Raw genomic sequence first — 12,768 nt, forward strand, 5'->3', positions numbered from 1 at the left:
CAGTTTGCGTTCAAACACGTTCTTATGACTGTGAGCTTGTTGAAGTTGTTTCGTGCAGTAACAAGACATTTTCACACTGAAGAATAAACGGCTGAAACTGATTAAGGCACTGGCTTTATTTTGAATTTTGTATATAACTACTTGCCTTTTATAGCCAAGAACTCAGATGAGTTTTTCCAGTTTGCAAAGCTGGATGAGCTGAATGGTTCCAGAAAACAGGGAGTGTTCATTTGCATTCTTGGCAATATGTTATCTGTTTTGGCTTCATTTGTTCAACAAACATCAGGGGGTCACGTAGCCATACTCAACACGGGTTCATTTGAAGTATAACGTCTTTAATCTTAAGTGCTTTGTTAGAAGGAAAAAACCATACGAGCACAACATGAGGAACTGGGAAACCACGTCCATACCCTCACCAAAGAACCTCAGCAACAGCTTTCTCAGCAGAAACTCGGTGAGAAACACCTGGATTTGTACTGAACGTTTCTGCACTTGCTTTGATCTGCTCTGGTGTCTCTTAGTAAAATAAACTATTTTCATTTATTTCTGCGTTTTGTCAGAGGACGCATGAAAAGGGCCGACCACTTCATCTGTCGGACAACCTCACGTCCTTTTCAAAGGAACAACCACCTCCAAATACCTTTTCTCAGTTATAGCTACAGTCGTACGCAAAAGTTTGGACGCCCCTGCTTGAATTCCATGTTTTGTTGATTTCCGAAGTGAAAAGAAAAGTCCATCGTCTACACACTTCTGCAAATTTTAAAGCACAAATATGGCACAAAAACGGCCTGTTCAGTAGCATCTTCATTATATGTAATTCATGGTGGCGTGGTAGGCAGCGCTGTCGCCTCACAGCAAGGAGGGCCTGGGTTCGATTCCCCAGCCGGGCAACTGGGATCATTTCTGCGTGGAGTCTGTATGTTCTCCCCGTGTCTGTGTGGGTGTCCTCCGGTTTCCTCCCACAGCCCAAAGACATGCAGACAGGCCAACTGGACACGCTAAACTGCCCCTAGGTGTGAGTGACTGTGTGTGTCTGCCCTGTGATGGACTGAAACGCCCAAACGTATACGATATTAAAATAATGGGATTTCTCTGGCAGATTTTAAGGAGGAACACAGAAGGTAAACTACATCTTTTTCATGGGAGTGGAGTTAAGACCTACCAAATGGTGGAGTGTTTCAACCTGAATATCAAATCAATTCAATAGCTCTAAATCCTAGAACTATAATTCTATATATTCTTGCATGGGAGTATATGGGAGTGCTAATGTGACCAAGTGGCCACTGGAGATCTTACTTCATGAAAACATGCAGACATGGAGAAAAACACAAACACCATCACAGACCAAAGGAAGAGTAAACGCCCTTTACTCGGCCAGATCGCCATGAAAACCACACATTAGGGGGAAAATGTAAAGAAAACTGAAAGAACTGGAGTCGAAGCTTTTTAGGCAGCATCTTGAACGAGGTTTCTTCCCCTTCAATATTCAGCATTAAATGGATAGTCTTTGTGCTTCAAACTCCTGCAGAGGAAACACAATAAAAACATTAGTGACCAGGAGAAAAATCTGAATCCTTACTTTAACTGTCCCTGAATAACTACTTAAGTGTGCAACTTGGTGAGGCACTGCATGGCCAAAAGTATGAGGACACTTTTTAGTAGGTTTGGCTCTGAAGTGTGGAGAAAAACTCAGTTACTGCTTTACACACTTCCACTGCATATACCCACTTCAAATTCACACACAATGTATTCTGACTTTGTATTTATAAAATATGAACATGTTATGTTTTCATAAACAAAAGATGTTTTAAAAAAATAATATTTAAGAAGCAGTGATGGTCGTTGTTGGCAGATACAGTTTTGAGACGTCTACAGTAAGAAGATATCAGCTTTTTGCAGCACTGTGGTTCAGTTTTGGCCCATTCTTCTCAGCAGTCTTCAGTTCCCTAAAGTCACCAAGGCCCTAGATTAACAGGTCAGCCGTCCTTTCTCGAAACATGAACTGAATTATTGCCAAAGAGTTTTATTTTAGTTTCGTCCAATCAGAGAAGATTATTCCAGAGCAGTTCGGATTTGTCTACATAGTAACTGGTGTGTAAATTTTAGACACATCTCTAAACTTTCAGAGGAGTTCAGTGTGGGGTGTAGGAGTGGAGATGATGGCGGTGCTTATTGTTCTCTGCTTATCTGCAGCTTTCAGGTCGTCCTGCAGCTCTTTTGGAGCGACCACTGGCTTCTCTCTTACCTTCCTCATCACTAGTCAGAGAGAAATCTTGCACGGTGCACCTGTTCATGAACTTCTACGAACTTTCCACTTGCATAGGATTGAGCTACGTGTACTGACAGGGATGTTCACGGTGTTTGTTAGGGCTCTGAAGCTCCAATCAGGTGTTGTTTAATGATGTTCTTCAGAAAACTCCTTCACCTTCACCATGGTGGCCACTTGTTGGGTGAAATCTTCCCAAACAACGGCAACATCTTTCATAACAAAACCAGGTGCAGCTTTTTACAACATTAATGGCATTAACCTATATACACACACACCCCAACCCCATATCATTATGCCTCCTCCACCAAACTTTACAGCTGGCACAGTGCAGTCAGGCAGGTAACGTTCTCCTGGAATTCACCAAACGCAGACTGGTCCATCAGACTGACGGATAGAGAAGCTGATTCGTCACTCCACAGAATGGAATCCAGTGGTGGTGCTTTACTCCACTCCATCCGATGCTTGGCATTGCGCTTGATGATGTAAGGCATGCATGCAGCTGCTCGGCCATGGAATCCCTGCCATGATTGTGCTCCCAGTGCACAATTTTTGTGCCGATGTCAAAGCCAGAAGAGGTTTGGAACTCTGCAGTTACTGAGTCAGCAGACCGTTGGTATATATACCCAATATACTCATGCATACATATATACACTAAACAGGCGTAACATTCTGACCACCTCCTCGTTTCTATGCTCACTGTCCATCTCATCAGCTCCACTTACTGTATAGTTCCACTCTGTAGTTCTACAGTTACAGACTGTAGTCCATCTGTTTCTCTGATACTCTGTTACCCTGTTCTTCAGTGGTCAGGACCCAAACGGACCCTCACAGAGCAGGTACCGTCTGGGTAGTGGATCATTCTCAGCACTGCAGTGTGTGTTGTGCTGGTACAAGTGGATCAGACACAGGACGCTGCCCACAGGATGCTGCCGGCTTTAAACACTACAAAGTGCACCTATACATTAAGTGGAGCTGATAAAATGTTTAATGAGCGTAGAAACAAGGAGACGGCCATAATGTTGTGCCTGATCAGCTTATATACAAACATACACTTATGTTCTAAACCCACGTTTGTTTATACACTCACTGTAAGTGCGGCTATTGTTAGGTGGAAATGTACACAAGCAGCAACAGCTCAGCGTGTTAGGCCACATAAATTCAGAGGACAGAACTGCAGAGTAAGCTTGTCACAGGGCCACGGTCAGTCACGGTGTATGACAGGATGCCAAACCTTGGGCATGAGTGGGAGTGGCCTATGTGACCTAGAACTAATAATGTTCTGCACTGAACAACAAAGCCAAACTCACCAGTTCATGGGACAAACCCTGAAGTTCCTGTTGAAGCCTAGAATGGTCTTCATCTCATCATCAGTCATGTTGAAGTCAAAGACCTTGGGGGATGAACAGAGTAAAGAGTCATGAGTTTGAACTATTCAGCGTCATTAGATTCAAGACTTTCACCTGGAGCTTTACTGTTCTGGGAGATGAGCTTACTTGAAAGTTCTCCTGGATGCGTGAGGGAGTGACAGACTTGGGTATCACAATGACGTTTCTCTGGATTTGGAAGCGTATGAGGACCTGCGAGGCGTTTTGCGTGAAACAAAAAGAAACATTTAAATCCCACTTTAGCCCACTTGACATGCAAAGCACACTGGATTAGGATTCAGTGTTGCTGACCAAGTTAAACCTTAGGAGAAGCTGTCAGCAGGACTTTGGCCAGAGTATTTCCACTATTACTTTCCAGTGAAATGGTTGATTGAATCAAATCAAGATTTTCTCTCACTTGAACAAAATGCAATAAAATATTAAGATTAAGATTTTTTTTTTTTTACAGTGGTGGTGATGGGAACCAGGCATCACCATGACTACAATACAAATATTGCCATTTTATTTACTATCCAAAACCACCATACGTTGATGACAACAGGATAAGCGAAAATCAGAAAAGACCAACAAGCTTCTCTAAAAAATATCGTCTGTCATCATGTAGGTGGATGCCTGGTTCCTATCACCACCACTGTGAACAGTTCTGACTCGGTATGTTTATCTAGAACAGTGCGTTTCACACCGAACCGCTCTGAACGGCTCTGTTTACATCTTAATTGTTTAATTATCCAGAATACTGGGTAAATCGGTGGAGTTGCCCTTTAATAGGGACGGTCAGGGTGCGCGAGGTCATGTGGGCCTCGTGCTGGTCTCTGGTATGGATCTATAGATCTGCACTTCACAGCTACATTTTCCCAGTGGTTTTAGTTTTGGGTTTGTATGTTTACAGCAGCAATTACTGTACGCATTACTGCGTTACTGCATTGTATAGAAAAGACTCGCTCATGTGCGAAATCCTCACTCTCACTCTCCCCTTTAACACCCTGCGAGTTAGAGCTGGGACCACCATTCATCGCCAACTGTCAATAATGAACAGAAGATCTTTTAGTGGATTTCAGCGTTTTTTCCTCCCTTTCTGTAAGTGTGAGCAGTCTGCACTCTGACCCATGATGAGAAACTCTAGCCCTGGTTTTATTTCTTTCACACACACAGCAGTGAGTTGTCTTGTAAGGTCTCAGATCTGGTGAAACTGAACGTCAGACCAACCGGCCTCTGATTACACTGGCATTTATATCGAGATACACAACAGTTTTCCCTGTTATACGAAGCAGTATGTGCTGGACCTGGCTTGTGTTTGGTCTGATAACTTTCTGAGGCCGCTTGGGTCCAACATGACGGTGGTTTTCCCCGAGACTCGAAGAAGTTTAGCTCGAGGAATGATGCCTTTCTGACTCTGAAGTCTGAAGACGTCCTGAAACGTACCCCGTAGCCCCGCCTAGTGCTAATTAACATATATTTGTATGTTGGTCCATTTGAAAACGAAAAAGCAAAGTGGGAAATGAAAAGTAAATCATGAAGAAAAGCCAAAGCCAAAATGAAGCTTTTCTTTCCTCTATTAACTTTTCCATTTTAGATACGGCCATGAAATACCAGAAAAACGACCAACATGAAATGACAATCAGCTGATTTCAATTTATTTTTGTCACAAATTACTCAAAAATGAAACTGCAAATGTAGGTATTTCACTTCATTTACAACTTTGGCAGGATATTTGTGCAGATGTTTGGAAAAATAAATGGCAAAAAAAAGAGGTTTGCATTTACATTTTACTGATTACATTTTAATTTCAATTTTCGGCCGAATTTGCCTCCCATAGAAAATGTGCATAAAGTTATTAACTCACTCAAACTTTGGCTCCAATGCGCTCTTCTGTTCAACACTAAATACACTCATCAGGCAGTAATAGAAATGATCATTCTTCATATCAGCTCATTGTGCTACACAAAACCCTAACGTCCAGCTGAACCTCAGGGGGTCAAGGTTCTGCTTCAGCTCGGAGCTCTGACCATTAAAAGAAGCAAACAAAACAATAACAACCATGAGCTCTGATGTGAGAGACAGCATTACTGGTTCTGTTTCTCTGTTCTTCAGTGGTCAGGACCCCCATGGACCCCCACAGAGCAGGTACTATTTGAGTGGTGGGTCACTCTCAGCGCTGCAGTAACACTGACGTGGTGGTGGCATGTTAGCGTGTGTTGTGCTGGTGTGAGTGGATCAGACACAGCAGTGCTGCTGGAGTTTTTAAACACTGTGTCCACTCACTGTCCACTCTATTAGACACTCCTACCTTGTCGGACCACCTTGTAGATGTAAAGTCAGAGACGACAGCTCATCTGCTGTTGCAGTTTGTGTTGGTCATCCTCTAGTCCTTCATCAGTGGTCACAGGACGCTGCCCACAGGACGCTGCCCACAGGACGCTGTTGGCTGGATATTTTGGTTGGTGGACTGTTCTCAGTCCAGCAGCGACACTGAGGTGTTTTAAAAACTCCAGCAGCACTGCTGTGTCTGATCCACTCAGACCAGCGCAACACACACTAACACACCACCAGAAACATGCATTCCATTTAGAAACGGAACGCATGTCAGGAATATGACCAATATGGATGACCAACAATGACCAAGGTCAGAGCACATACAGCTCAGACACGAGCATCTGCCTGCAGTCTCCTCACCTGAGCAGTGGTCTTATTGTACTTCTGAGCAATGGCCTTGATGTTGGGGTCCTCCAGCAGCGAAGGGTCCTCTGGTTTGGCCCTGACGTGGGAAACGTAAATGACCAACATTAATCCTCTCTTCATCTGAGCCGTTTACAGGGAGATCTTCAGTTTCGTTATAAAAGCAGATGAAATCTGTTGCTAATTAAATACAAAACAAACGGCTGTGTTATGGGGCTTCTTTTGGTTTTAATATGTTGGGTAACAGAAGATGGGAAACAAAATCCTGGAATAAATATTTAAAAACAATAATTAACTAAAAATTCTAGTTTTATTCCACAATTTCTTGCCATCAGAAATTCAACTTGACGAAGCAAAATTGTTGATGCAAATAGCAGGTAATAAATAAATAAATAAATAAATAAATACATTCAGAAATTCTACCAATTCTTTTATTCTACATTACATTTTAATATGGTGCTAATTTTCACAAGAAAAAAAATATTATTGCATGTTTGAAATTGATTAGTGAAATGTTATTGTTGAATGTGTAAAATTTAATTTTTACATGCATGAATAGAAAAATTTGCGTTTAAGTACTAAAATTTCAACATGTGCTCAATTCAATTTTCATTAGTAAAGATAATATTCACACATTAATTAATGATTATTGAGTAATTAATGATTACATGTCAAAGTCTGCAGACTCAGCGTTTCTTCTGTAATGAAGGTGTTAATAGCGAGTCTGTGCTGCAGTAACAGCCTCTACCCTTCCGGAAGACTTTACTCTGGATGTTGGAACATTGCTGTGAGGATTTGATTGAGCATTAGTGAGGTGAGGTACTGATGTTGAAGGGTCAGTTCTGGACACTCAGCCCAATGCTGGGGGGCTTTATACCCCTTTCATTTACACTTTACATTAACATACATTGAGTTATTTTGTCTTCTCCTGTAAAGTTTCCATTTTGGAGATGCTTTTTTTTTTTTTAAGACAGGGATGATAAATTAAAATAGATTCATACTAATAAAAACTATTTCTCTCATTGGGAGGTCAAACTCTAACTAGCAAAATCCAACACATTACAGGCTAAATTATAATTACTACTAGTAGTGCATGTTAGTTTTGATGTTAGATTCATTTTTTTAAGTCAAATTTTAATTTATTTAAGTTTAAGTCACAAAGAATGCAACGAGATTTATTTAAATCCTGATCTGGCCTCTAGCATTGTTGTTCTAGAGCTATCCGGCTCCGTTCAACTCCTCCCCCATATTATTCCCATCACCTGTGTCTTGCTGTAAGATCGTCTTCGTGTCTGTGAACAGTGACTGTCGTTATTGTCCTTTTGAAATGTCAAGCATCGTGATTCAGTTCCCCGTTTTCTGGTTCCCGTTTCTAGTTTCTCACACGTTTTAGTACTTCCCATTGTCTTTTTCTGATTTATGGATTATCCATTGTTAATAGTAAAGTTATCATAAAACAATGTCTCATGAATTAAGCAATACACTTCTAACCATTTCATGTGATAAAGTTCTTTGGGGGCTTTAAGAGGCATTAAACACATTGGACGTCTGGTTCCTATCAACATCACTGTAAAGAAATCCAAGTTGATGAGAACCATTCTGAATTACTTTGATAAGAGACCCTCATGAGTCCCACAGCTGGGAAATTTTACCTCTACATTTAACCCGTCCATGCAGTGAAACACCACATACACACTAGTGAATACACACACATACAATATAGGGGGCAGTGAGCACGCTTGCCCAAAGCGGTGGGCAGCCCTATCCACAGCACCCAGGGAGCAGTTTTGCTCAGGCACTTCAGTCTGTACCGTCAGCTCAGGGGATCGAATTGGCGGCCTTCTGGTCACAGGGCTGGTTCTCTAACCTCTAAATCTAGCCCACAACTGCCCATGACGGTAAAATGTTCACGTCTTAACCATCTAATTATGTAGAAATTTAGAAAATTTGGTGGAATTTCCCTTTAACTTTGTCTGTAACTTTATACTACAATACAGGGTTAACTTCTGTGGAGTTATTTAGTTTATTGAGCTCAACAACTACAGAATTACAAGTTGTCCAAATATTATACCGTTTTCAAAGTAATTGAGATTTATTTACTGGAAATCTGTTTCTGAGGCCAAGATCAACAAATCAATGCAACAAAATCAGACATTTTCTTTTGAGACCCCACAGCTAATACAAGCGGGCTGGCTCCATTGTGGCGCATAGTGCTTGGACCCCGACGATCACCGCTCGCGGCGTAATGTGTTGACAATAGTTTCTCTTATAGCAGCTACCGCCCACAGAAATACATGAGTTATATATCAACTTCAGAGGAAAACTGAACAGGAAACGGACCGTGTTGGTTTCTAACAATTACAATTTACACATTAACATATGGTTTAAAAGCTACTGATGAAACCGAATCTGAATATGTAAAAATTAAACTTCACTAAACGTGGCTCTCTTTTCACTTTTCAGTAACGCTATCTTAGTGGCCAATGCACATCAATTAAAAATAGAATGCAGGATAAGAGCAGACGGTCAAAAGCAGTTTGTTTTCAGGTGATCAAAGCCGTCCCTGCAGCCGCTGTTCCTTAAACTTGGGTTTTAGGACTGTTCTGTGCTTTTTCACGTCCTCGTGAAAATTACATAAGCAGGATTTACTGCTTCGCCAGGCAGCTTTAAACTTTCCAGTTCTACCTAACTCTGGATTTTCTCATGACGGTGGATTGTTTTTAAACGGACCGCATTACCATGGCAACAGATGCTGCCCAACTAACCTGTTCTGGGGCAGGTTAGTCAGGAATCCTCAAGGCCTTCAGAAGATCTATTCATTTTTAATCAATAGAATTGTATTAAAAGTACTGTAAGTATTACAACACAACTCTTATTTCATTGTATAGTTTTCCGTGAAAACAAAAGGGTTAAATTCTTGAAATGTCCAGGATTAAATTTTCCAATCAAGCATGTTTTTTTTTCTGTGGTATTTAAGTAGATGTGGGTTTGTGACCCCGCTGGTTCATTAGGACTTCAGGAGCTGAAGAGAAGACCTAGCACGTTAGATTAACCATCCGCATAAGGATGAGGTGACGTTTGATCCTTGCTTTCCCGAGGATCTAGACCAATTCAGTGAGAAAGGGGATCTCTCTAGGCCTTCTGGAAGTTCTAGATACACCACTAGCTGAATATGCGCAGCAGGTTCTTCAGTAGGTTGTTGGAAATGGAAAACAAGAACCTGGAGAATATCTGACTTCAGCTTCATATCACTGAAGAATGAGGGGGGGGGGGTGATAATAAATAATTGCCCCCCTCTTTGAAGGCGTATGATCCCTAAATGTAACTAAAGTCCAGCAGTGAGGAGCTGAACTTTCCCCTCCTCTGCTGTCCCTGCAGACGGGCAGGGTCGCCTACAGAGCGGCGCTGGTAGCTGTTAATGAAGTGATGCTCTTTTATTAGAGGGTCTCATTTCAGAGGGAAGATCTCAATCACCGCCCCTTATAAAGAGCCCCAAGAGGCAAAGTGACACTCGAAAACAAGGGGTAGGGGTAAAAAAAATAAGAAACAGGACTGGGCCTTCATGTTAAAGTATCCCTTGTTTTTATGACGTCCATAAACTATCCATTCGTTTTATGATATTTTATGTCTAAGAACACCAAAAGAGGAAAATGCACAGCAACCACCGTCACAGTCTGACGAGAAACAACACCCACCATGGTCGGTCAGGGGACCCCAGAGGGCTGTACGCAGTCACTGTGATGCCCTTAGACTGACAGAAGTCGATCAGCTTCTCCTGCGTCAGGTAGGGGTGGCACTCAATCTGGATAAAATGAACAAAGAATCTGAGGTAGAGAGAATTAATTCAGTATTGTGGTGAACATTTGCGGATTCACTGCCATCAGACTGAGGCACAAAATGTAAATGTCCCTAATAAATAACAATATAATCATTATATAAATTGTTAATGGCTGTTAATAAATGATATATTAGCCGGATATGCATTAATATTCTACTCCGGTTTGTCTTCTATTTTCCCCTGAAGTACAATTATAATATTTGTTAACTTTTATGCACCAAAAACCATCAAAATTCAAATTTGCATGGGCATTTTCCAACCCATTATCATCCCTTATCATTAAACAGGCTGCTTCTTTTACTCTGTATATGTAAATGACCTCTATTTTCACTGGCTGTCTCAATCAAAAAAAATCTAAATATATAAGTATTTATACTAATATAAATACAGTCATACACATATACTAATAACTGATATATGGCTATAAATAGTAAGTATTTACATGCATAAAATCAATTCATAATAAGTACTAATAACTAATTATTGTCTGTCTTGTTTTACCTCACTACTGTGATAACATTTGCCTCAATGCTTGGTTAATCATTATTCTGTGTTTAATATAGATTACAGATAGATATTTTTAAATATTTATAAGCATTAATCCAAAAGGCAGCATTTATTAATGCAGCTATTATTAACAAACTATTAGACAACAATTACGCTTCTATTTACAGGTGCCTGTTTCTATGAAGTGTTTCTGTTTAAAGCAGCATTATATAAATGTTATCGTTAAAACTGAAAGAAGCAGCATTAATAATCCTGACTCAAAAGAAAATTCAGCGTTATACTGATGAAGATCTGATGAGGGTAGTAGATCATCCTCATCCTTCACCAAGTTTAGACTGAGTTCTCTTTGAATTCTCTTTCAACGCACTCACTAAAGTGGGATTCGTCCACTTGTGGGGGTCTGAAGCAAAACTGACTGTACAAAATGTTTTACACAGTGCGTGCAATTACATATTCTCACCAGAGGGGTCTCCAAATCCCCAAAACTTCCATAGTGTTGCTTTCAATTTAAATCTCAATTTAAATTAAAGCGACACAGAATTTGTTGGAAAGTTTCAGCCGTTCCAGACAAAAAAGAAATCACATTAGGGAAGCAACAAGATTATAAAGCTTGCTGCAGGCAAACGGGCTGCTTATTAGGCCTTTGACTTCGGATCTGTCGCAGTAAATAAGAGCCAGAGTGCGATGTAACAAGGTTAAAGCCACTGGCCTTTCCACTCTCTACTGCCTTTGGATAAACAGCAAAAGCACAAGAAGGAAAAGGCTTTTATACTTGCACATCTCTTCTCATTCACCCTTATAAACTATGTGCAGTGTACAATGACCACGTTATATTTAATTTTGTTTGAAACCAAAAATCTTGAGGAGTCTGGTCCCCATAAATTTATTTATCATGTAAAGCTGAATTTTCCTCGCCGTCTTGAAATAGGAGTTTAATGTAGTGTGCAAACAGTTTCAAAACAAACCTTTTACTACCCAGTCAATACAGTCGTTTCAAGAAAAATAAGCTGTAAATCTTTTTTTTTTTTTTTTTTTTTTAAAGATACAAAACGGGCACAATCACATCAGCATATTCGACCTACAGTAATTTAGCTCCACCCATTAATACTGACATTATAAGGAGTGTTTACGCCTGGACTGCTTGTAGAACGATGCAAAAATACAGGGCAGCCAATCAGAATAAAGCTCAGTTACACACTGTATATGAGTTTAAAGGTAGAGTAATAAAACAGCATGTTTAATATTAAGGAATAAAAAAAATTTTGGTACATAAAACCACACAAATGTCATAAGTGGACCTCCAGGGAAATATATAAATACTAAAAAAGGACCACTCTGAATGACTGTGCACTTCCCCTTTAAGGACCTGTGATGGGTACGAGTACCCACCTGGTGGTTGGCAGGTTTGTACTTGAGGCCCGGCTTGTTCAGGATGGCTTCGATCTGCTCTCGGTTGAAGTTGGAGATGCCGATGGCCTTGACCAGCCCAGCGTCCACCAACTCCTCCATACCCTTTAACATCAACATCAGCGCACCGTGAGACGTAGCAGACGGATTAAGAAACACGGAGATTAAATCGGACTCGGAAACTGTGAGATCAGATTCAAACAATAAGCCATAAGCGATCATTTCCTCACCTCCCAGGTATCCAGGAAATGGGTGTCATCACTGATGGTTAGGCCTTCACTGTCCAGAGGAAACTGTTCTTTCCCAGCCTGAGAAATACAATAACGATAAACACGGTGTTACGGAACCATCGCCCAGCTAAACGTCACACTCTTAGCAAATGATGATCTATACAACACAAAAAATTCAATAACGGAAATCCTTTTGGATTAAAACGATTTTTCAAATCTTTCTCTGAAAAGTCGTGCGGAACACGATCACGGTCAAAAACGTTTAAAGCCTTTAAAGGTGCAGTGTGTAAGGTTTAGGGGCAGCAGAAATGGAGTATAGTAAACAAAACCATGTTTTGATTAGTGGATAATCACTATGAACTATGAATTATTGTGTTTGTGCTGCGCTCCCTTCACTGGCTTCCTGAAGCTGCATCAGATTTAAACCCTAACGCTGGCCTACAAAGCTAGAAATGG

At 40.7% G+C, this 12,768-nt stretch overlaps 1 protein-coding gene across 1 annotated transcript in view; it reads right to left on the reverse strand.

Annotated features, from left to right (window-relative positions):
• Positions 1 to 98: 98 nt before the first annotated feature.
• The window catches only part of LOC108437938 (aldo-keto reductase family 1 member B1-like), a 17,487-nt gene continuing 4,817 nt past the window's right edge, over positions 99 to 12,768 (reverse strand). Inside the window, exons 4-10 of the mRNA XM_017715387.2 lie at positions 12,313 to 12,390; positions 12,065 to 12,187; positions 10,026 to 10,132; positions 6,328 to 6,409; positions 3,763 to 3,846; positions 3,577 to 3,659; positions 99 to 1,522 (exon numbers count right to left, since the gene is read on the reverse strand). Of these exons, the coding sequence (XP_017570876.1) occupies positions 1,480 to 1,522; positions 3,577 to 3,659; positions 3,763 to 3,846; positions 6,328 to 6,409; positions 10,026 to 10,132; positions 12,065 to 12,187; positions 12,313 to 12,390 (600 nt within the window). The 3' untranslated portion in view covers positions 99 to 1,479. The remainder of the gene's footprint in view (positions 1,523 to 3,576; positions 3,660 to 3,762; positions 3,847 to 6,327; positions 6,410 to 10,025; positions 10,133 to 12,064; positions 12,188 to 12,312; positions 12,391 to 12,768) is intronic.

Source organism: Pygocentrus nattereri, chromosome 1 (genome assembly GCF_015220715.1).
Source record: "Pygocentrus nattereri isolate fPygNat1 chromosome 1, fPygNat1.pri, whole genome shotgun sequence".
Lineage (NCBI taxonomy): Eukaryota > Metazoa > Chordata > Actinopteri > Characiformes > Serrasalmidae > Pygocentrus > Pygocentrus nattereri.